The sequence below is a fragment of the Sycon ciliatum genome, chromosome 1, assembly GCF_964019385.1.
Source record: "Sycon ciliatum chromosome 1, ocSycCili1.1, whole genome shotgun sequence".
NCBI lineage: Eukaryota > Metazoa > Porifera > Calcarea > Leucosolenida > Sycettidae > Sycon > Sycon ciliatum.
The window spans coordinates 40,401,852-40,426,483 of NC_088643.1; the positions used below are offsets into that span (position 1 = coordinate 40,401,852).

The following is a 24,632-nucleotide window of genomic DNA, read 5'->3' on the forward strand; positions in this document are numbered from 1 at the left end:
CCTTTTATCTTGCCATCACGATCTCCCAAGCAAAAGTAAGTTATTTTAGCGATTTTAGCGAGCACTGCATTACACACAAATCCATTAGAGGTATAGTTTCAACGTTTCAGTCTTCATCATCAGGAATGAAGTGGACATGGAAAAAACAGCAGTATAAAAGAAGGAAGCAAAGCGCGGTACCTAGTGACAGCACGCGTAGAGAAGTGCAAAGCACGTCGTGGCGGGTGCATTGCTACATGTACATGACAACACAGGCACAGACGGCGAGGAAAGTAGATATTGCGCTACAGCAGTGATACAAGCACAGTTCCAGTCTCACACCTCCAGTGAGGTGTGTAGAACCCCGCGCCACTCGCAGTAAATAACTGTGGTATTGATGCGGGCAGAACGCACAGGTCAGTACCACAACATCCCATGCATGATGCTGTAGGTAACTGAGTAGGAAAGATTATGTAGACCATGGTAAAATGTGGAAGAGCATACTCCATAAAAAATGCTAGCCAAGGTATGTGGGAAACTTGGATCGCTAAAATGTTTCATCTCGAAAAATGGTCCTGATCCGGAAAATGCTGAAAACATCGGCCCGCTATAATTAGCCGTTCTACAGTATTTCAGTTCACACTGCACACCGTACATTACTACTCACATCCACCGTGTATTTCTGTCCCCCACGGAAAACCGCGGAAAAATTCTTTGAAAGTTGTCCAAATCTTGTGGTGCATATTGGGCTGAAGTTGCAACAAAATATGCAGTGAGGAGCTGAATTTGCTGTAGGATATGACTGAACTTGCGGTAGATTGTATTGGTTTATTGATTTGCTTGTGGCCATCAAGATGTCACGTTGTGGTGGCGACTGTGGCTGAGGCATGCTCAGTGCACCGGCAACGGTAACGGGTAGCTGATTGAGCATTGGTTGCTGCCGCACTAGGTACGAGGCTTGAGCTGCTACTGGTTGCTGCACTGAAGCGTGGTAATGGTGCACGGCAACAATAAATATCACACTCGTGAAATGCTTTAATAGCAGTATTGCACACCGCACCAAGATTACAAGCGACCTAGCATGTCCTTCTGACAATACTGCACCTGTAACATGTGACAGTTCTGTACAAATATATATTAGAAGCAGTTGTACGGAACACATGTCTCTCAAGTGACAGCGGAAGGATCAGCATAGTGGATCAAAGTACCGATAGGAACACTAAATAAGCAAGCAGCTAACAAAGCATTGTTCGGTGTGGAACATGACAGCAGGCAGAGTTTCAACATTCAGCTGCTGCATGCTTCAGAACGTGCTGTACTCTAGCCCTGCTGTATTGAGGTAGAGGAACACCAGCTGTCTGAGGGTTGAGTGTGCCAGTGAGCGACGTCTGGCCGAGAAGACCTGCTTGTAGAGATCGGCGGAGCTGGTCACAGCAAAGCAGTAGCGCAAAGCCAGTTTGGCAAGAGCAGGCATGTTAGCTTTCTCTAACATCCAGAACTGAACGGAGTCCGGGGACTATTCTATCACGGTTGCCACACCTAGAGCTGTAGGTGCTGCAGCAGATGTGTACTGCCGGAACTCTGCAGCTACTGCAGACTCCTGCTCGGGCACTGCGGTGTAGTTTTTTCAAGTCGTGTGGCATCTTGATGCCATTAGTAGGATGAAAGATCCTGACTTGCTTAAAGAACTCAGCCACCGGCTGACCACTTGTTGTCAGGTACATGCAAAGTTTTTCAGCAGCACCTTCGAACAGCAAGTGGTAGGAAAGACGGAGTAAACCTTACAGTGAGTGTGAACCAAGCTGCATGCACAATATATTTCCACACGAGTCTACGCTGAAAAACACGATTTCTCGAAATGATTTCTTGAAATCTTATAATATTTGCCTCAAAATTCACAGCGATTCTTCGAAATCATCTTATTTCGCAGAAGACACCGAAATTCGCTGATTTTGCCGCGGCCGTGAGATCGCAATTTCCTGTGGGGATGGATATTTCCATTGGATGTCACTTGCCAGTGCGTTCTTGTATTCAATACCAAGTGCATTCTTGTATTCAATACCAAGTGCGTTCTTGTATTCAATACCAAGTGCATTCTTGTATTCAATACCAAGTGCGTTCTTGTATTCAATACCAAGTGCGTTCTTGTATTCAATACCAAGTGCATTCTTGTATTCAATACCAAGTGCGTTCTTGTATTCAATACCAAGTGCGTTCTTGTATTCAATACCAAGTTCAGTGCATTCTTGTATTCAATACCAAGTTCGTGAGAAAAGTGTCGTTATTCATGAGGTGGAAACTTGAAAGTCTGCAGTCAAATGGCTACTAGGTCTGAAGATTTTGTCGTGATACGCGAGTTGTTGTTTTACCTGAGGTCGTTACTCACGAGCTTGATCATAATTATGTGTTTGTGTGGTGTGGTCTGTGTCTATTCAGGTGATAGCCAATGAGTCACAGGAGTTGGTGTTCACCACGCCGATATTTGAGCCCTTACCACCTCAGTACATCATCCGTGTCATCTCTGACCGCTGGTTGGGAGCTCAGTCGGTCATAGCCCTCTCCTTCAAGGTACCAGTATTATAACACAATGGCTAGGCTAACTGCTACATAAATTTCAGTTTGTGTGTGTCTGTGTGTCTCTGTCTGTGGACCCGCGTGCGCACGCGCGCGGAGGGGGGGGGAGGGGGGGGGGGGCAGTCTCTGTACCTGCTTTTTTGTGCGTATGCATGAGTTGAGTTCAGTTCTTCCCACTTTGTGAGTGAGTGAGTGAGCGGATACTTAGAGTATGTGAATGCACGAGTGTGACTTATGAGGGGATGGCTTGCCAGTCTTCGCAAGTTCAATGCACTGGATAATGTTCTTGTTCCGACTGCTCTTTCTTTCTATTCAGCTGCACTACTGCACTGTGTAGACTACTAGTTTGTGTGTCATGTGATTTCTACTCTGTGATTTCTACTCTGTGATTTCTACTCTGTGATTTCTACTCTGCTCCCAACAGCATCTGATTCTCCCCGAGCGTCATGCCCCGCACACTGACCTGCTGGACCTGCAGCCGCTACCCAAGACTGCCATCAACAACCCCGACCTGGAGTCTCTGTACCCGCACTTCACGCACTTTAACCCCGTCCAGACGCAGTTCTTCCACACTGTGTACCACACCGATCACAACGTCCTACTCGGCGCCCCCACTGGATCTGGAAAGACGGTTGCTGCCGAGCTGGCGATATACCGCTTGTTCAGAGAGTATCCTGGTGCCAAGGTATGACTCAAACATTCTACACACTACACACGACACACCGCTGTACTACACATTACACACTACACACTACACACTACACGGTACTATGCTGCTTGTCCTAATCATGATAACCTGTGTGTCTGCCAACGTGTCTACGCACCGGCATTAGTTGTAGTTGCACTTGCCCGGGGAATTTATCGGAGTTGTGCTGTGACCTTCGGCCAGGCTGCACGCATTTCATTTCTTTGTATGCAGTGCGTACTGGTGTACTGGTGTATGCTCAGCTGTTCCCTGTATGTTGTCGTTGTCGCAATATTGCCATACGCTCCTGTTGTTGATTGCAGGCAGTGTACATTGAATATATTGTCGTTATTCCAATGCCCTCCTGTTGTTGACTGCAGGCAGTGTACATTGCGCCGCTGAAAGCTCTTGTCCGAGAACGTGTCGATGACTGGAAAGTGCGTATTCAGCAAAAACTCGGCAAGAAGTAAGGAAGAAAATAATAACGTTTAGATCATGTTCGGCTACGGTCCTACCTTCTTGCACCAAAACCACCTTTTTCTCTGTTTTGTTGTTGACAAAAATATACTCATCTGGGGTGTGTGTGTGTACGTGCGTGTGTGCGTGCGTGCGTTCATGCATGCATGTGCGTGCATGTGTGTGTGGTGTGTGTCTGTGTGTGTGTGTGTGTGTGTGTCTGTGTCTGTTGTTGTGTTTGTGCCTGTGTGTACATATGCATGCGTGGCTTACATGCAGTGTTGTGGAGTTAACTGGTGACTTCACACCAGACGTGCGTGCCATCAGCCGAGCTGATCTCATTGTAACCACCCCGGAGAAATGGGACGGTGTGAGTAGAAGCTGGCAGAGTCGCTCCTACGTACAAGATGTAAGTGACCAGAGCTGCATGTGTCGGCAGATCACCTGGTGCGTGCACATGTGTGTGCATGCATATGTATGTGTGTATGCATATATGTATGTGTGTATGCATATATGTATGTGTGTACACACATCTGTGCTCCTGTTCATCATGTCACATGTGTGTGTGTGTGGGGGGGGGTTGCACTGAAGGCTTTGCGATTGGCGGCTTTTCTGTAGAGTCGTGTGTGAAAACTGTGCTTACGGCCACATAAGCCATTACTAAGGTCATGCATGCTTTTCAAACCAGGCTTCCGAATTTTAATTTCAAACTACTCTGGAAGAGAAGCCTGGTTTTAAAAAACTCCAGATGCAGCTCTTCGTGTTCTCTGTAATTCGGCGCACGAGCTAAGTTAGCCGCCAAAGTGTAGTGCCATGCCACTCATGATTTATTGTAGCACACTTCTGCAGTGGCTTTTGGCACCAGTAATGAGAGGATAGATCTTGAGTGAGTGTGTCCTACCCCGACTGCAGTGCTTGCTCTGGCATTTTCCTGGACCTAACCCAATGGCTTTGATCTACCATTACCCTCGCACATGCACACTTATTCCCACACTTACTCTTACACTAGCCACCAATATCTAGGCCTGCTCAGAACAATCATGTAGTCAATGCTGTCTGATGATCGCCCAGAGCGTGGAGCTTCAAGTTCCAGCGGACACACTTTCTCACTGCCTGTGCTCTGTAACTCTTGTGGTAGATAACTCCACCCCTGTGAACACTGAGCACTGGCCACTCTCTGTCGAGCTGGAGGACTCCTGTCCCTGTCTGTCTCTCTGTCTGTCCCTCTCTTCTGTAGAGTTGTGCTTTCCTTTCATACATGACTTTACTGTACTGTATGTGATGTGGACTATTGCTCTGCCTCCGCATTTTTTCTTTATGGTATTACGTATCTTCTTGTCTTTGTCCACAGGTCGGACTTCTAGTAATTGACGAAATTCATCTTCTTGGCGGGGATCGCGGTCCAGTCCTGGAAGTGATTGTTTCCCGGACAAACTTCATTAGTTCGCACACAGAGCGGAATATTCGTATTGTTGGCCTCAGCACAGCTTTGGCCAATGCTCGTGATCTGGCAGATTGGCTCAATATTGAACAGGTACTGCCATACCTCCGTATGTCTGCTGTTATTGTTGTTGCTGCTGTTGTTGTTATTGCTGTTGTTGCTACTGCTGTTGCTACTGCTGTTGCTACTGCTGTTGCTACTGCTGTTGCTACTGCTGTTGCTACTGGAGTGTAACTACCCACTGCTCCGTAGCAATAGCACTAGCACTAGTACATCGCCTCTAATTATTGTGTGTGTGTGTGTGTGTGTGTGTGTGTGTGTGTGTGTGTGTGTGTGTGTGTGTGTGTGTGTGCGCGCGCGCGCGTGTGCATGTGCGTGTGTGTGTGTGTGTTTGACATATGCCACCAGCATTGAGTTGGCGCTTACACTCACACTGCCATTCACACCTTATTCCCGCACTTAGATCATCTACACTTGAATTGTGTTAGTTACCACCTATGCTCTCCCCCTATATATACCATGCTAGCTACTCCCATTGAGTAGCTATTCCTCGGCTCAAGAAGTTGCTACATGGTGTCAGAAGTCGGATGCTACAGATTCTGCAGATGCAAGGACCATAGCATAGACAAGCTGAAGGAGAAATCCGAGGAGTTCTGCGCCCCGAAAGCAAATGCAACGATGGAGAGATACTTTCCGTTCACCCGGAAACAGCAAGAAAATGAAGACGTTGACTCGTATACCATGGAGCTCCTTAGAACGGCCGAGAGATGCGCGCTTCCAGCCACGGAGGACATCATCTTACGGGACTGCATTATTCTGGGTGTGTAGGATGACGGACTCCGCAAGGGACTTAGTCTAGAGAAAGTGCTTTTTGCCTGCAGATGTAGAGAAGCCGCTCAGCGACACATTGGGCACTTGATCTACGGACCAGTCAGTCCAGAGACAGACAAACGAGACATTGCCGCTGTTAGGTCACAGAAGAAAATACAACCCGGACCTAAAGTGAAGTCCTGCGGATACTGTGGAGGAACACATCCTCCTAGGCGGTGTCTGACATGCGGTAAAACATGCACAAAGTGTAGCAAGGTCCGGTCACTTTGCCAAGGTGTGCAGAAGTCGGGAAAAGTCATCAGCAATCGCAGCAGTCACACTTGATTCCGTTCAAAGCAAGCTGGCGGGCAAGAACGTATTTTCTGTGCTTCACCAGTCATCATCATTCTTACGTTACGGTGTATATGTATGTGCGTGCGTACACGATGTGTGCGTGTGTGTGCCTGCTGTTGTCTTGTCCAGGTTGGTTTGTACAACTTTCGACCAGCCGTGCGACCTGTGCCACTAGACGTTCACGTTCAAGGCTTTGCCGGCAAGCACTACTGTCCTCGCATGGCTACCATGAACAAGCCGTCTTTCGAGGCCATCAAGACACACTCACCCAGTCAGCCAGTACTGATATTTGTATCATCACGCCGTCAGACACGTATCACTGCACTGGACTTGATCTCTTTATGTTCAGGTGAAGATGATCCTAAACAATGGCTCAAGATATCGGAGGCTGATGTAAGTGTATAAGACAAAGTCTGCCGGGTTTCTTTCCGACTCTGCATAGTTTACAGTCTACCCTGTGAAGTGTTATGTGAGTGTGAGTGTTGGGTACATGGACTGAGAAACGTGTGTGTGTGTGTGGTGTGTGTGTGTGTGTGTGTGTGTGTGTGTGTGTGTGTGTGTGTGTGTGTGTGTGTGTGTGTGTGTGTGTGTGTGTGTGTGTGTGTGTGTGTGTGTGTGTGTGTGTGTGTGTGTGGTGTGTGTGTGTGTGTGTGTGTGTGTGTGCACACGTGTGCGCGTGTGTGGGGTGAGGTGGGGGCATGTGCGTGTGGGTGCGCGTGTGTGGGGTGAGGTGGGGGCATGTGCGTGTGGGTGCGTGTGGGTGCATGCGTGTGTGCGTGCAAGTGTGTATGCATTATGCGTGTGTGTGTGTGTGTGTGTGTGTGTGTGTGTGTATGCAGGAACCAATCACAGTGAAGACAAGTCAGCGGAGTTCAGTCACTAGCTGAACCGATCACAGTGAAGACAAGTGGACAGAAATGTGTGTTTTTTGTACATGTTGTTCTCTTCTGCAGCTATCACAGATTCTGGCTCGTGTCAGTGATGCCAATTTGAAGCTGACTCTTGCCTTCGGCATCGGTCTCCATCATGCTGGTCTACAGGATCGGGATCGAAAGGTTGTTGAAGAACTGTTTGTTAGTCAGAAGATCCAGGTAAGGACTATGTGTACAAAAGTGATGCTTGTGTGTGTGGGTGTGGGTGTAATGACTATGTGTGCATGCTTGTGTCTGTCTGTCTGTCTGTCTGTCTGTCTGTCTGTCTGTCTGTCTGTCTGTCTGTCTGTCTGTCTGTGACAAGTGTGTTGTTGTAATGTTTTACGTGACGCCCACACATGCACACCCATCCACACACACACACGCACACACACACACACACACACACACACACACACACACACACACACACACACACACACAGTATGCAGTCGGATCAGCTTTAGCTGCTGAGGTACTGCTGTTGCATGGTCAATCCCTGTTGCAACTGTTGTTCGGGACAAGGGAGCAGTAAGGGAGCAGTACTATAACAGACAGACAGAAAGGCAGGACGGAAAGTGTTGAAGTCAGAAATCAGTAGGGTTGTGGACAATGAATGTTTGGAAAAAGCCGGTTGCACTCACTCAATGCTACTTGATGATAGTGAAGTGGTAGGAAGATGATTGTGAAGTGGCATAATGCTGATGACTATCAAGAGTAGCCCTGCCGCTGTTAGTGACAATATTTGTTAGCTCGGGTATTTTCCCGTTTGAATTTTCTTTCGAACCAATGAATATTATGTGGTTGGGGTTTTCATCTTTATTTTTTTGACTACCCTGTGGTGTAGTATCAGGTTGTTGCAAGGTGGAATGATGTCATGACAGAGTGTTGCTTACAAGTGTTAATAACTTTTTTGTTGTATACACATGGCCATTGGTGGTGGTGGTGGTAGTGTTGGTGGTGGTGGTGGTGGTGGTGGTGGTGGTAGTGTTGGTGGTGGTGGTGGTGGTGGTGGTGGTGGTAGTGTTGGTGGTGGTGGTGGTGGTGGTGGTAGTGTTGGTGGTGGTGGTGGTGGTAGTGTTGGTGGTGGTGGTGGTGGTGGTGGTAGTGTTGGTGGTGGTGGTGGTGGTAGTGTTGGTGGTGGTAGTGTTGGTGGTGGTAGTGTTGGTGGTGGTGGTGGGGTTGCCAGTATGTATGCTTCCTTGTAATATGTGTACATGTATTTGTGTGCTCTGTTTTCACGGTGGTTCTCCTTTTCTTCTGCTGTACCCATCGTCTTCGCTCTCCTCCTACTCCTCTTTCTCCTGTTGCTGCTCATACTCTTGTTCCTCCTCTCCTGCTGCTCCTACTCCTGATGCTGCTACTGCTGTTGGCGCTGCTAGGTTTTAATAGCCACCAGTACTCTAGCCTGGGGTGTCAACTTCCCAGCCCATCTTGTCATTGTCAAGGGTACTGAGTACTTTGATGGAAAGTTGCATCGCTATGTGGACTTTCCCATCACTGATGTGCTGCAAATGATGGGCCGTGCTGGTCGGCCACAGTTTGATGACAAGGGAGTGGCATGTATTCTTGTACACGACATCAAGAAAGACTTCTACAAGAAGTTCTTGTATGAGCCATTCCCGGTCGAATCCAAGTGAGTTGTCAGTGATGCTCTCCTTTCTGTCTGCTTTGCCTTCTCTTGCTAATGCTCTATCCGTGTATACATCTGTGTGTGTGTGTGTGTGGTGGGGGGGGGGGGGGGGGGGTTGAATACAGTAAGCTGTGACTCTTATCACCAGGAGTAATGTGATGGTGACATATTTTTCAGTACTTTCGCCATGTGTCACCTATCCATAGCTTTCCCGTGTGTGTGTGTGTGTGTGTGTGTGTGTGTGTGTGTGTGTGTGTGTGTGTGTGTGTGTGTGTGTATGTGTGTGCATGTGTGCGTGATTGTGTACATTTGTGCATTTATGGCAGTTTGCTAGAAGTGTTGGCCGACCATTTGAATGCTGAGATAGTAGCTGGTACTATTGGCACAAAGCAGGCAGCGCTCGACTATCTGACATGGACTTATTTCTTCCGTCGCCTGGTCATGAACCCAAGGTGGGTAAAGTTGTATGTGTGTACTGTAGTGATGTGTATGGTAGGCTTCATGTAGTGCAAGGTGGGTAGTACGTACGTAAGTGTGTGTGTGTGTGTGTGTGTGTGTGTGTGTGTGTGTGTGTGTGTGTGTGTGTGTGTGTGTGCGTGTGTGCGTGCGTGCGTGTGTGTTGTGCATGCTAGGCTGCTAGGTTGCTGCATGTAGTGCCAGTGGTACATAGTGATTAGTTTTGCTCCAAGGCTGTTGTGCCTCAACACACTCTCAAATTCAGATACTCTCGGGTACTCTCAGATTTGTCTGGTTCTTGGCCATTGTTTTATTAGATATAATTTCCTTGTTGATGTCATGCTGTGGCAACCCCTGGCCTGTGGCAAGATGGCCTTCTCTCTGCATTGTCTCTACAGTGTTGTCTTGTTGACCATACTGCTTTATGCTGTGTGTACTTGGAAACCGAAGCATCTGTGCTCTGCTTCGGGTGGTCATTTCTCCGCTGCTGCTGGTGGTGGTGGTGGTGCTGCTGCTGCTGCTGCTGCTGCTGTTGTGTTTCTCGCTGCGCCATTGTTGGTTGCTGTGAGCACAGCTATTATGAGCTAGAAGACACTGGACATGAGTGCCTGACTGGATTTCTGTCCAATCTGGTTGGCCGAGCACTCAACGACTTGGAGATGTCTGGATGTATATCGTTCGACGAGGTACTGTATATCCTGCATAGTTCTAATTTGTAGTTTATTGCTATTTATATGAAAGTTTCTATCATTTGTTTTATGAGAGTGCCTTTGGAAAGGACTGTCTAGCCAGAGCAGCTATGAAGCGGCGAGAGCTTTAACCCTTTGTGAGTCCACTGGTTTCGGAGAAAATGACCAAATTTTCCATTCCGACAATAATCCCCTGTAACTCCACAGTTTTTGAGAATTTGTAATTAGAAGTTGTGTTTTTCTGAATGGAATCGTTCGGCTGAATCCAAAAAACTATGTTAGAATGTTGCCATGGTTACCAATGTTGCCATATTAGGCACATATTGTCATAATCAAGTGTATAGCCGCGTTATTTACAGAGCGCACCATAGGAAGGAAATGAAACCATACTTTTATGTACAAATATACAGTAGACAAGATAGAAACTCACAGCACTGAGATAAGATATCCTTCACGGGAAGTGGCATGCATGGTAAGCGGCGTAGCAGTCGTGGTCGCTCGTGATGTGGAGGTGAACATCGCACGTAGGGCAGTAGGTTACACACTGGTGCTGCTTGTTACCCACTTCTGTGCAGTTTCTGCAGTTCTTCCTTTTCCTCACTCCAGGTATGTGAAGCTGAGCAACAGGAACCTGGACATCCTGCGGAACAGGCACTGGGCGATACGAGCGCTTCGGTGGCGGTGCATGCTCATCAATCGATGACAGCTGCCGGATGAGGTTACAGCGGAAATCCGAGTGCTGCAAGTTGCATCGTCGACTTATCACCCCTGGATGCTGGCTCTGCCACAAGTGAAAGAGGCGGTATGCATTGACAGCGCACACGTCGACCTTATCCAAGAAGAGACTCTTCCAGTATTTCTTCGTTTTGCGAAGCACACGGTGCGTTTCGATCAGCTGATCGAACGTGTCGACTCCACCCATGCTGCTGTTGTAGTCTCTGATGCACATTGGCCTCTGCACTTCCATTTGCTGGTGTGCACCATCAATCTTGACATTTCTTGTTACTGTGTCATGCTCATGGCCCTGATGTATGTTGCTGTACATGGACACACACCGCTTGTCCTTCCATTGCTGGTACAGGTGATCTCCGTTGCGAACATAGCGTGTTGCACCTCGCTCTGCATGTTTCTCGAACTGTTTCATGTTGGTCCGCAATACGGCTGGAAATCCAGTGCGGTTCGCGCGGACGGTGCCAACCAACGATATTTGCTTGGTACGAAGAGATGTGGCCAGGGTTTCGGAAGTGTAAAAATTGTCCGTGTAGATCACACTTCCGGCGCGCACGTCACTGACCAGCCGCATCACCACAGCATGAGTCAGGCCATTTTCACCTCCAGGTTGCTGGCCTGTGTAAACTTCAAAGTTTACAACAATGGAGCTTTGGGCGTCGCAGGCAGCGAAGACCTTGAAGCCCCATTTGACGGGCTTTTTGGGCATATACTGCGTAAAAGGAGCGCGTCCCTTGCACTTGACCATGCGCTCGTCAACACTAACGCACTTGCCAGGGATGAACAAACGCTTGCAGGCCGCCTGCAGATGGTCGTGAAGGTATCGCACCTTACGAAGTCGATCATTTATATCCTCTGCCCTGAAGTCCACAATCTTGATGAAGCACATCAGCGCAAGAGAAATGCAAGCGGTCGTAAAACTCGTTACGGTCGGTCTCCTTCCACACACCATCCGTCTGGTACGTCTTTTTTTCAGCGATATGCTCGTGCGCATACAAATTTGTAAACTTGACAATTGAATCCACAACTTCGTCCGGGAAATATAGTTTGAAGAAATCAAGTTCACATGCTGGAGCGAAATTATCAGGTAGGTTCAAACCAGTGCCAGTTATGTTGAACTCAGGTGTATTGGTTTGCAGCTGGTCAAAATCATCATAGCCACTACAATTTTCGTACTGTATACCACGTCCTCGTCCTTGCCCTCTTGCAGCTCCGCGTCCTCGCCCTCTTGCAGCTCCACGTCCTCGCCCTGTCGCAGCTCAATGTCCTCGCCCTGTCGCAGCTCCACGTCCTCGCCCTCTTCCACGCGCGGGGACACCTACTGCTTGGCCTCTGCCTCGTCCAGCGCCACGTCCACGAGCAGCGACGGGAACAGGAATAGCGATATCGTCAGCCGAATCGGATCCTATTTGCTCCAAGTCGGAAAAGAGATCGTCATTCAGGCGATCTTCCTCGTCAGACGAAATAAAATCGTTGTCCGAGTCACCTACCTCGTCGCCTGAAGAGCAAGCGATATCCTCTACTGGGAGATCTGCTTGGTCCGCGTCTTGTATTAGGCGAAGAGCCTCGTCTGCATCCATCGCTGGATAAGTCCAAATTCTAATTTTGACATCAAAGGCTCTTTGAAAGCGTGCTATCAAAAAAATGTTAGTGGCGACCTACATCATGTTTAGTACCTACGTCACGGAAATTTTCTCAGCTACGCGGTGGTGAAGCCTCGGCGCGATGCGGTAAACCAGTCAAGCGCGACGATCAAAAATGTGACGCGCGTTTGAAACGAGCGAAATTGCTCGTTGAGCGCACAAAGGGTTAAGCCTTTTACCCCTGCTATAGGTGTGACCTTCACTTTCTTTCTTTGCTGAATCATGTACATGTACATGCGCCTCATGCGTGTGCTTGCTTGCATGTATGCTTGCGTGCGCACACACGCACGTACTGTGTACATGTGTATGTGTGTGTATGTGTGTGCATGTGTGTGTATGTGTGTGCATACGTATGTGTGTGTATGTGTGTGCATACGTATGTGTGTGTTTGTCACTGTATGTATTTCTGTGTACATGTGTATGTGTATCAGGATGGTCGCACTATCATAGCAGGCACCCTTGGCCGTATAGCATCCTACTACTATCTCCATCACAGTACAGTGCGTGTGTTCTGTGAGTGCCTTCACCAGTCATCCACCAACGCTGATGTACTCAAGACACTCTGTGTAAGTTGCCACCACGTGTAGCTTGTATTACACTGGGTCTTGCTTGTGCTGCATTTCCTTTGGGATTTGAAATTCCCTGTGCTAGAGATGTGTGGGTGCGGGCGGGCATGCGTGTGGGTGCGGGCGGGCGTGCGTGTGTGCGGGCATGCAGGCGTGTATGTGTGGGTGCGGGCGTGTATGTATGGGTGCGGTCGTGTATGTGTAGGTGCGGGCGTGTATGTGTATGTGTGTCTGTCGGCTGGTTTGGGAAAGGCTAAAAAGAATATTAGACATTGTGCTAATCTGCTAATCTGCCTGGCGGGTGGTTGAAAGATACAGCTCAGGCCGCGTGGCCCAACGGATAAGGCGCCTGACTACGAATCAGGAGATTCCAGGTTCGAATCCTGGCGTGGTCGAGTTTTTTTTGCTTTGCTTCCCAATAGCCCTCCGTCATTATCAAACCTCACCAACACTACATGTGTGCAGTGCAGTGCAGTGCAGTGTGCAGCTAGCTTCCACATGGATGTCTGCTTAATACAGTAAGAAAACAATTACTGTACAGGCAGAAAATTTCGCCGGTCAATAATTTCGTCCAAAAGGGAGTTCATCTGGTTGTAGATTTCGTCCATGGATCATAAGAATGTATTGAAAAGCTGGACAAATCGACATTAGTCCGGCATTTCTAAAATTTAGTCCAAAACCTCCTTGGACGAAAAAGACGAAATTAAATTCCAGACGAATAATTCTGCTTACTAGTATACAGTACTAGAAATCCTATAGTATTGCATGTCGCGTGAGGGTTGTCTGCAAATACAAGTACCTCCCTCCACGAGCAGGCAGGTATCTTCATGGGATTTTTCGTGTATTGCCTGCGGGGTCGGATCACCCCGGGCAAGCTCGAAAACAGGAGGACTCGACTGACGACGGACATGCACAGAATAACGGTCAATACACAAACTACTTGCCAACCTGAACCATTGGACTTGCTTGTTCACTACGAAGTGACGCATGATGTCTGTTGTAACTGCGCGATCGTGTGCTTGCCAGCTAGAGCAAGCCACTCGTGCACACGTTGAAAACGGATTGTTCTCGTATGGCCGTGGCCATTAGCTGGAGCATTGCACCTTGAAAACAAGTCGAAAGCAAATCTGATCCAAAGCGTCACACGTGCATTATACACACATTGTATACACATTGCACAACAGACCTGGCCGCGTGGCCCAACGGATAAGGCGCCTGACTACGAATCAGGAGATTCCAGGTTCGAATCCTGGCGTGGTCGAATCTTTTTGACTTGGCATGCGAAATTACTGGTGAGAAAGTGGTACGAGGTGATTTGGCTTTTTTTAACATGGTTGTAAAATGACGTTTTTTCAGCCACTTCTAGGCAAGCTACGTCCAAATGAATTGTTGCAAGTGGAAGTGCTATCCTTCATGCCCGTTGTCTCAAAAAATGGGAATGATCCCACTTTGGAAAGTGTCTTGAATCATGTCCTACTTTCATAGTATTCTCAGGGTTCAAATAATTGGTGTGTCATTTTTTAACAAATTTGTAAAATGGCATCACAAACTGGGATATTCGGTTATCAATGTTCTGAAGTTGATAGATATCACTTCGGGGAATGCTAGTGGATGAAAATTAATCTGTCAACTGCATTGTATGCTGCCGGAAAGCCGTGTTTTTGTATTTGTAACTAGTGGCTGTGTCATACGGTAGAATTGGATAGGTAGCATAGCATCGCAGCCATGTTTTCGTTCTCACAGAGTGTATTCCGTGACCTACTGTTCTTCATTGTTGTGTTTAGTGATGGCAAGACGGCCTGACGCCGTCCAAAGGCCCTGCGGAAGCAATTCACTGCCCTCCTCGTCCATTCAAGGGCTTATTTTACACATTTTACACAAAATGGCAAAGCACCCACCACTAGTTATACCGATGTGGCAGGGAGAATTAAATTACATGCACCAAATTTCCTGGTCAATATTGATCTACGATAAACTGGCTCTCTTTTGTCACCACCCATGTTTCGATACAGCCATCCGGAGCAGAGAAACAGCCAGAAGAAAAGCAAATTTTACACATTTGTTAAAAAATGCCAAATGTTAAAAAAAGCCAAATGTTAAAAAAAGCCAAATCACTTCGTATTCAGAGAATCTTTTTCCTTTTCTTTTTTTGCTGTGTGCAATCAAAGAAATCCTTATTCCTTACCCCTGGTTTGCAATTTGGTGGGCTTCACTCTCTCTTTTTTCACCACATTTGTAAGAGCGGAGTAGGGGACCAGTGTGGTATGTTCGTGATGTTGAGTGGATGGTATGTTTGATGTGTGATTTGTGTGTTTTGTGTTTAGGATGTACATGAGTATGCAGAGCTACCTGTGCGCCACAATGAAGATGGCCTGAACAAGTGAGAACACATGTAGTAGCTGTTTGTAAACTCTGTACTTGTACTTGTAGTAGTACTGGCACTGGCCCAGTCTGGCTCTTGCCTCCCTGAAGTATAACAAGCTAGGACTAGTTTCTGGTGCAGTAGCAGTCTCTTTCCACCACCAAAGGTTGTGCTTTCCCTAACTGCGATACTAAACAACAGCATTGAGCTTAGCATTAGAATAAGTTTGAGCGTGTCATTACAAATGCACATCATTACACCATTACAAACACACATGCTTTCTTTCTTTTTACATTGCCGAATACACCATAATGATTGCGTTTTTGTATTTTTTTTCAACTATTGCTACTTCGCTTTGTGACATGAGCACGGGTATCATTTTATTTATAGCTATCTTACGATTGTGTTTTTGTTATTGTTTTCAGGACCCTCTCCGAGCAGATGTCACTGGAGATTCCCGACCAATCGTTTGACAGCTCTCACACCAAGGCGCTGATCTTGCTGCATGCACACTTCTCCCGGGCGGCCTTGCCAACGTCTGACTATCTCACAGATACCAAGTCTGTCCTGGACCAAGCGCTCAGAATCTTGCAGGTGAGCTAGTCTTTGCACAAATGGCATACTGCTGCAAAGGAATTTTTTTAAATTTTAAACTTGGAGTACATGTACTAACTTACCTTTGGAGTTTCCAACAAGAGCAAGCTATGTGAAGGTATTCAAACTGTTGGTGTTCTTGTCTATGGTGAGCTTTGACAGGCAAAAATGGGTGATGTATCATCATGTGTATTATTGGTGCAGCAAGCATAGTATACAGTACTATGTAGATGCACAGTACAGTGTGCACATTGCAAAGCTGCAGCATGTTGTCAAGATGCGACATCAACACTTCCTACTCTTTATCACTGAGTGCTAGATTGGGTCTTGTCACTTGTGCCCCACTGCCTTTTAGCCATTCAGCCGCATTCCTTTTCACGGCACTATTACATGTGTGGTGGTTGACTTGCTGAAGCGCGTTATCTCCTGAAATAAAAAAGTACTAAAAGTACTTCAAAGTACTGAGTAGTGTGTAGTTCTGTTGTTCAAAGTACTGAGTAGTGTGTAGTGTGTAGTGTGTAGTGTGTACTGAGTAGTGTGTAGTTCTGTTGTTCTCACATTTTGCTGATTGTAATAAAACCTTTGTGTCGAGTATAGCTCTGTTGTTTTGCTGATGTTTTGTTCTGTCGATGCTCTGGCCACTGCTGCTGGTGGTGTTGGGTGTGTGCTGTCCAGGCTATGATAGATGTAGTGGCAGACCAAGGCTGGATGGCCACAGCGCTACGCTGCATGCATACAGTGCAGATGTGTGTGCAAGGTGCTTGGCTGGAGAAGAGCTCACTGCTAACACTACCACACGTTGATCAGGCTGCTGTCGACAAGCTGACCTCTGCCAATCTCACGATCCGTCTTCTCAGCAGAGAGCACAGCGCTGGCCCCCGGAAGCAAGGAGGAGGTCGAGGAGGCCGTGGAGGACGTAGCAGCAGTGACGCTAACACCGGTAGTACCGTGCTTAGTTCTATCAAAGGCCTTGCTGAGCTACTGTTTGCGTATGAGAATGATGCCACCGCTACTCGTCACCTGCTGGAGAAGGTCATTGGCAGTCAGCAGCACACTGCACCGGTATGTATATGTTCTGATGCACCACCGTCATGTACCACACAGCGGCGTATGCATCTTGTACCATCGTCATGTACCACACAGCGTATGCATCTTGTTGTTGGGGTCTTGTGTTTTTTTAAAGAACTCTCTAGCACTACATGTAGCAGGATTCCTTGTCTAGCACTACATGTAGCAGATCGCACTTTGTCCTTGTAACTAGTTGGGTGCGCAGCAGTTGTTCCCTGGTATACACTTTAGGGACCTATTGACAGCAACATTCACATCATGGGTGTGTGTGCGTGTGTGTGTGTGTGTGCGCGCGTGCGTGTGCATGGTTGTGTGTGCATGTGTGCTTTCATACTAACACCTGGCACTGCGTCACTGGTCAAGCCACTGTCAACTCTTCCTTGCACACTTCTTCATGTTCAGCATGCGTTTGAAAGACTGAGAAGAGACTTATTTATGAAGATGGCTGGCCTTCTTTCTTTCTTTCTTTCTTTCTTTCTTTCTTTCTTTTTAGTTCAAGCCCCCATCCACATTCGAACAGGTGGCGTGAGACAAAAGTCGTAAATTAGTAATATAAAATCATTATGAATATGCACACTCGTATCACGAACATGAAAACCAAAGATCTGTTCCGCATCGTTTTCTTGTGATAATTTTCATTGGAACCTCGTGACTGAAAGGAAAGGAGAAAACAATAGGGTTTATACACTTTTAAAGAGTGAACACCAAGGGAGTGAAGTAGTATAGGGGGAGGGGGTTCTGGCTCACCTGAAGGTATCCCCCTATACTTGGGATGTCCTGTTGCTCCCCCTATACTACTGAGTGAAAATAGCAGATAGTTTTACTACTCTGTAGCTTCACGTACAAAGATGAAAAATGCAACCATTGCAACACTGTGGTTGCTTTTTTCGTGATATGAATGTACATATTATTTTATTCATTGCTATCGTCATCATTAACTTCTCTGCTTTGTTCTAATCTGGGTTTTGTCAGGTTCTCAGTGTCCTGGATGTGTTGCCCATTATCGATGTGCGACTGCGTCTCACAAGCACCGGTGTAGCAACAGCAGCAGCACGTGGACATGGTGATGCCGACGATAACGAGGAGGACACCAACCCTGACCTTCCTGTTCATCCCAAGGGCTCCAATGGTGCTCGTCGTGCTGCAGCTGGTGGCAGTGTGTCTCATGAGATTCAGTGCATGCCGCTAACATCACGGCCTACTGAGAAGCACTGGATACCTGTGAACTGTGAGGGTGACTGCACTCTGAGTGTACAGCTGAGGCGGCATCAAGCAAGTAATAAGGTATGGTGGCCTCTTTGACTGTCATTTTGTGAGAGCACATGCTCACTGTGTTGCCAACCGCTCCGTATCTTTTTCCATATTTTGCTGGAGAAAAAGAAATTGTGTCCTATGTGGGACTGGCTTGATAGTCGTGCAAAGTCTGAAAGAGCTTTGTAGGCTGTGGCATGCCGGTACTTGCATGGTACTGTAGCGGACATGAAAATCCAGTTGATTGACCGGGGCCGGCGCCCTCAGCGCATACAGACCGCTAGTGCAGTGTGCAGTGTGCATGTTGATCCGATGCAATCACTGAATCAGCGCGCGCGCTGCATGCAGCGCATAAACATCCATGTGTGTACCGCTTATCCACGGCTGCATGGCCAGCGCCCTGGGGCCGCTAGACGTGCGACCGGATTTCCATGTCCACGACAGTAGGTAGGAGAGTGCAGTTCAATCATGTTCTGTGTCCCATCCGAATTGCTGCCTTGCAGCAGCTACACATACACAGATGGGCAAAGACTTTAGCTGTACGTCATCGTATAAGGAACTGGAGTAGGAGCTAGGTCCTTGGCTGAAGAATATGATCGCATTGACTGCCTGCACATGGTTTAGGCTAGTGTGCAACATGGGAAATCATAGGAAATCTTCCTGGGAAAATTGATTCTAAATCGAATGTTTTATACCCGACAGTAAATAGTATGAACATCATGCCCTACTACATAGTTCTTTCAAAATAATTAATAACTAAAACTCATTCAGTGAAGTACAGTCAGACCTCGCATAACCGCACACATCTGTTTTCCACAAAAACATCCGGATAGGCGAGGGAACCAGATAACCGAACACCGTTTATGTTGGATGCATCACGTATGCTGTAAATATGTAACCAGCTATTTTCTTCCGGATGGCGAGGGATCCGGATAAAAGAGGACCGGATAAGCGAGGTCTGACTGTATAATAATCTAGGTATCAATTTGATTTTTATCTTGCAGGTAGGGTTTTGATATCCGTGAATTGTTAGATGGCTTCACCTGATGTACATGGTCAGTTAATTTATCCTAACCAAATCTAATAATAATAATGTGTGTTGGTTGCGGTTTTAATTTCCTTAGCGACCGGAGTCCAGGGCCGTAACTCCAAGATTTGGCAAGGTCAAAGACGAAGGTTGGTGGCTGGCAATCGGTGAAGCAGACACCGGAGAGCTGCTGGCACTGAAACGTGTTGGCTTCTTCCGTGGCACTCAGACGGTGAATATCAACTTGCTGGCACCGGAGAAGCCTGGTCGTCACATCTACACAGTGTACGTCATGAGTGACTGCTACCTGGGTCTGGACCAACAGTACAACTTCGGTATTGATGCCTTACCAACAGTACAACTTCGGTATTGATGCCTTACCAACAGTACGACTTCGGTATTGATGCCTTACCAACAGTACGACTTTGGTGGTATTGATGCCTTACCAACAGTACGACTTCGGTATTGATGCCTTGCCAACAATGACCGTGACAACGGCGGAAGCCAGGATTCAGACGTAAATTGGCGTGTGCATTGGCAATGGCAAGCAACATGAATGCACAACACTAGTGCCGTCTTCGTTGCAGCTGCTATGGTGTGTCCCTGCATGCAGCAGCAGCAGCAGCAGCAGCAGCAGCAGCAGCAACAACAAAGGAGCACCACCGAACAACCCTTCTTGTACATATAACGTGGTTACTACTAAGATGGTACTACTCAGTGTGCATACTCACTACTCAGTGTGCATACTCATCTCACTGTACATTGAGTATCGGATGTTCATTCTTCCCCACTTTGTTCATATTTATTCTCCTTATTGTATATGTTTTACCCTTTATCCAGTTTTTACCTTTCCTACCCTCATCAATTTTCATTTTATTATGCTCTTTTGTTGAGTTTGTGTGAAACATTGCACGCATTAAACCATAATTATTGCCATACGAAAGCGGAATGAAAATAGTTTCCAAGAATTATCAAACACAAGAAAGCTCTGCTCTGACTTTCCTTTTTCCCTTTTCTGATCTTCTTACCTTACGTTTCTGGTATGGCATTGTTCATAGGGAGGGTATTCACATTCTTTAATGTTAGGCTCCTACCATAAAATTCTTGTGTTTTAAAGTGTCTTCCTGGAAGTGAAGTTCGATGTCCTGCCATTGCTGCTACTTGTACAACGTAGTGTTGATTTTCTTGTGTGATCTGAAAGCAAGGGCAGTGTAGAATTGCATAATTTTCGTGAAGACAACAGAAGTTGCCAAGTCCGGTGAATGTGTGATATCTCTCTAGACATCAAGAGATGACAAGTTACAGAGTAGGCTTAGGTTCTGCGAAAGTGCTCCTCAATACCTCTGATTCAGGCAGAGCGGCGTACACAAAGGCGCACAATGAAACCCTTGGCAAATTCCGTTGTGACTCAGAGTTTCACGGCTGAACCAATCATCAGACAACGGTTCAAGGTTTTCATTGTGTTCAGATGACAAGTTCATCAATCATGCTGTGGCCCAGGGATGAGGTAGTAGGATGAGCAGGCAGCTATTACTGTACAATGATTATGGATAAATCATTGGATCTTCTTGAATACTTTAGAAAACTGGGGATATTATTCGGGAAAGGCCTGGAGTCATGTCATGCTGTGTACCAGGGTGAACATTTAGTATTATGGTAAGCTGGAAATGCGCGAAGCCGGTAGAATGAAATTGGACAGTGAAGCAGCCCCTGTAACACGGAGTAGATCGTTTGCCTGGTGATTGGTGTGCTGGTATGCTACTTCCAGTGGACCTATTTGTGAAAGTTCCCGATACAAGTACGCATGATTATAAATCGAAAAATGTGAATGTGTTTGCAGCCTATGCCTGGGATCCTTACGCCGTTATGGAAGCATTTCTCGCTTCTTGCCGTTTGTGTGCGCAGGGTTAGGATCAGCATGTGTACACAGTCATGTTTCTACGTGCACAATGCATTGGACCAAGAAATTGCGGTCAGGTGACCCGAAACAACAAACTAATCTGGGTGGTCTACTAGTCTATAGTAATGGAAAATCAGAGAGCATTACTTTATTCATTTATCCTACACCACCACACTATTAGCATGGGTGCAGTGAATGGGATTTTTGATCACTTTGCGGGTGGGTCACCTCCCATTGCTAAGGAGCTGCATCTGTGCCTTGATCCTTCAGGAATCAGGGTACTGGTCCACTAGTGGAGTTCCCATGGATGCGGGAAATTCAGTCGAGTCTCGCGTATGTATGCTCCGTCATCATGGCTCGTCTTGATATAATTATTATCTACTTAAAGTACATACCTCTCTGAAGGAACTCGGGGGAAATCGTCCTTCGTCTTCTGCAGCTGTTGCTACTGCTTTTGTTGGTACCGTCGCCGCCGCTGCTGGTGATGATGTAGCAGTCCATTCAATTCTCCTTCACATGATCATGTGTGTTCAGGCTTGGGAGGAGAGAGAGAGAGAGAGAGAGAGAGAGAGAGAGAGAGAGAGAGAGAGAGAGAGAGAGAGAGAGACGTAACAGCCATGCAGTTACAATGACTTCTGTGCCACATCTGCTAGTGACCTGCTACAGTCACCTGCCTGGAAAACATGTAGCAATGATGAGAACGATGCCATGGGCATGAGCAACAGTTGGCGGCGGCCGGTTTTGCTTGCCATTGCTAAACTGTCTGCACAAATCCAACACCAATACATGCACTACCTGCACTGAAAGGCAGGCAAGCAGTTGGGCAGGTACAGTCTTCTATTCATGACTCGCATGCATCAGGTCTGGGTGGCTACGGTCAGAAGGTATACACCTGTACTAGTAGCTAGTAACTAGTAGGCAGTGTAAGCCATTCTTGGGAACTGTAATTATAGTTATCGCCCAGACACATCTACTCTTCGGCCGGGCGTGATACAATGGTGGAGAGAACAATGGGCATGCTTGCCATGTACTCTTGGGACAAGGTGGATGACACTGAGGTGTGTCATCATTACATTGACAGGTGTGTCATCATTACTGACAAATATCAGATAAACCTGTCAAGGAAACAGGAAAACCAATTTTCTAGCTGTCAAGAATCAAGATAGCGCCCTGAGTGTGTTATATAGCTAGGATCAGTATCAATGGCTAGTGTGCTGCTGCAGTCGCCAGACATCAAGAACTTACGTAGGCTAAGCGGCAGTGACCAGCAAGGATGGCTTGGTTGCCATGAGAGCCATGCTCAGCTGCACTTCAGCGTAGAGTGCAGTAATGGTTGACCGGGGCAGGAGGGCGTTGCTGCAGTGGCTGGAATCAGCAGTGCACCATGCTGCTTGTGCTATTGCAGATTACAACGCAACTGAGTAGCCATCTGTGAGTTACTACTCAGTCTCAGTGTTGTAGGTTCAGCTTCTGTGATCATGAGGGCAAAGCAAAGAAACAGGCATTGGAGACACAGTCTTCTGCAGTGTATCTCATAGATGTGGTGTGTGCACCCGTTTTATAGTTGGTTATATCAAAAGTTCCCTTATAGAGTCGGTCGGTCTACAGCAGGATTGCAAATGAAAACTACACACTGCCTATGGGCCGGGGGGGGGGGGAGTCGACATCACCAACATGACAGACCCAAGATTCAGTCCCATTGATTTCCTTTTCCTTGCCGACAACCTGCAGCTGTTATCACTACGACCTGCCTTTCATTGAATGATTATCGCTATTCAATGATTACAAACTGTCTAGACACTTACCCAAAGGCTGTGACTCGGAAGGAATCGTGAAGTGCATACTGAACTGGAGCCTCATTTTCCTGACATAGCCGCTGTCACTCTCATCACCTTCTGATGGTGAGCTGTACACCAAACACCACATGTCAGGTTTCATACCATGACACACATCAACATGGGCAGCAGTAGAAAGTAGTTCCAAGGCAGAAGCCTGCACTGAGTGTGGACTTACAACCTCCATTGTATGGCCATTCAGGGTACTGCCACCACACTACCCAAAGCACACGCCCCTCCCCCTCCCAATACACACACACACGCACACACCAAATGTACAGCTGCAATATGAAAGTGTGGAAGTTTTCCTCTCAGGCATGATATTTGAAGGTTTTAAATCTTAGGTTTCCCACGGCACAGCAGTGTGAACACATAGAGCAAGGCAAATACCTTCTCTAGCCGTTATGATCAGAATGCCATCAGATACGCTCAGTGTAGCAACACCACATGTGTCATTGTTATTGCGTGCACACTATGCAGTGTTTGCGGCAATGCAGCTTGCGCAGTACAGGACAGTGATAGGCACCAGCACAATGTTCATCTACCGTGATGAGCGGATTGCGTTCGACATACCACCACTCACTGCCCTGACTGTGCATGAGGCAACTTTCAGTACAGTAAGTTAGTTCTGCTCCAGGAAGATATTCATCGGGTCTTGGCTCATTAGTGATAATGTGAGGCTCCACTGGCACAAGATAACATCTGTGTTCACAAGCAAAGAGAATGCTGAATCGGGGGACCGTCTCATTAACTCAGAACATGACCGTAACTCGCATAACAGTTAGATGCAGTACACGGACAGGGCACAGTATTGCATACATCAAGCCAGTTCCACTAGCGTCCAGTTAACACAATGTGTCATAATTATCATTGCTGTACTTGCTATACACAGCGCACAGATCCAAGAACATGATATACGGTACACATTTTCACGTGCAGATCTTCTGCCGGTCCTAGTCCCGGAGATCAGGGAGTAGTACAATACTACTCCCTGTCGGAGATAGCACACCCAATTCAGGAGCCAGTAGGCCTATTGCAAATATTGCTACTTCGGATACATTACGCATGGCAATGAAACTGTGGACCACAACGCCGTCTACTTGCTAACCGCAGGCTCCAGCCCAACAACAAAATTGATAATCATACTAAGGGATCATTCACCAGAGAGCAGCATTAGGAATAGCTGCCCATGATGCACCAGTCTCCAATGACAGGTGACAGGGCAGCATGGGCTTCCCAACGCATCCCACACATAGTACACTCAAGGTGGAGCAAGACACATCTCGGCATATGACACCAGAAATAACCATTTTGAAATAGGCCCCACTCCTATTCAAGAGTTGGGATTTTCGATCCTCAAGGTTGGTATCCACAAGATCATAATAATTTTATTCCCACACTTGCCCATTTCCTATACTACATGCATACCGTCCCAAGCCAATGATGATGATGTACATTGCATGCAGTATGTAACCCGGATGCAGGTGCTACATAATTTTGCATGCTGCATGCATAATTATGTGTGACTGGCCCTGTCCAGGTCGAGTGCCACTTATCATCTCTTATGTCTCACTCATGTTATTATTGCCCTACATTCAGGGGCTGACCAAGTAGCATGTCAAGAACAGGATGGGCCTAAGTAGACCTTGATTGTCTCCATGTTCCCAGC

General features: G+C 47.0%; 1 protein-coding gene, 1 long non-coding RNA gene and 2 other non-coding genes across 4 annotated transcripts in view; 3 read left to right on the plus strand and 1 right to left on the minus strand.

Moving 5' to 3' along the window:
• LOC135825684 (activating signal cointegrator 1 complex subunit 3-like) overlaps window positions 1–20,498 on the plus strand; it is a 51,038-nt gene extending 30,540 nt beyond the window's left edge. Inside the window, exons 20-35 of the mRNA XM_065338306.1 lie at window positions 2,416–2,547; window positions 2,978–3,238; window positions 3,619–3,704; window positions 3,974–4,103; window positions 5,046–5,228; window positions 6,429–6,692; window positions 7,253–7,390; window positions 8,593–8,846; window positions 9,170–9,295; window positions 9,874–9,985; window positions 12,792–12,926; window positions 15,251–15,306; window positions 15,714–15,882; window positions 16,558–16,944; window positions 17,923–18,234; window positions 19,326–20,498. Coding sequence (XP_065194378.1) covers window positions 2,416–2,547; window positions 2,978–3,238; window positions 3,619–3,704; window positions 3,974–4,103; window positions 5,046–5,228; window positions 6,429–6,692; window positions 7,253–7,390; window positions 8,593–8,846; window positions 9,170–9,295; window positions 9,874–9,985; window positions 12,792–12,926; window positions 15,251–15,306; window positions 15,714–15,882; window positions 16,558–16,944; window positions 17,923–18,234; window positions 19,326–19,601 — 3,021 coding nt within the window. The 3' untranslated portion in view covers window positions 19,602–20,498. The remainder of the gene's footprint in view (window positions 1–2,415; window positions 2,548–2,977; window positions 3,239–3,618; window positions 3,705–3,973; window positions 4,104–5,045; window positions 5,229–6,428; window positions 6,693–7,252; window positions 7,391–8,592; window positions 8,847–9,169; window positions 9,296–9,873; window positions 9,986–12,791; window positions 12,927–15,250; window positions 15,307–15,713; window positions 15,883–16,557; window positions 16,945–17,922; window positions 18,235–19,325) is intronic.
• Trnar-acg (transfer RNA arginine (anticodon ACG)) lies at window positions 13,249–13,321 on the plus strand. Its single transcript has one exon. It is a non-coding gene; the product is annotated as a tRNA-Arg (tRNA).
• Trnar-acg (transfer RNA arginine (anticodon ACG)) lies at window positions 14,115–14,187 on the plus strand. The gene has a single exon. It is a non-coding gene; the product is annotated as a tRNA-Arg (tRNA).
• LOC135825694 (uncharacterized) lies at window positions 18,871–22,343 on the minus strand. Its single transcript, XR_010555110.1, has 2 exons — window positions 21,524–22,343; window positions 18,871–19,831 (listed from the first exon to the last, which is right to left on the minus strand). It is a non-coding gene; the product is annotated as an uncharacterized LOC135825694 (long non-coding RNA).
• Between the last annotated feature and the right edge of the window lie 2,289 nt (window positions 22,344–24,632).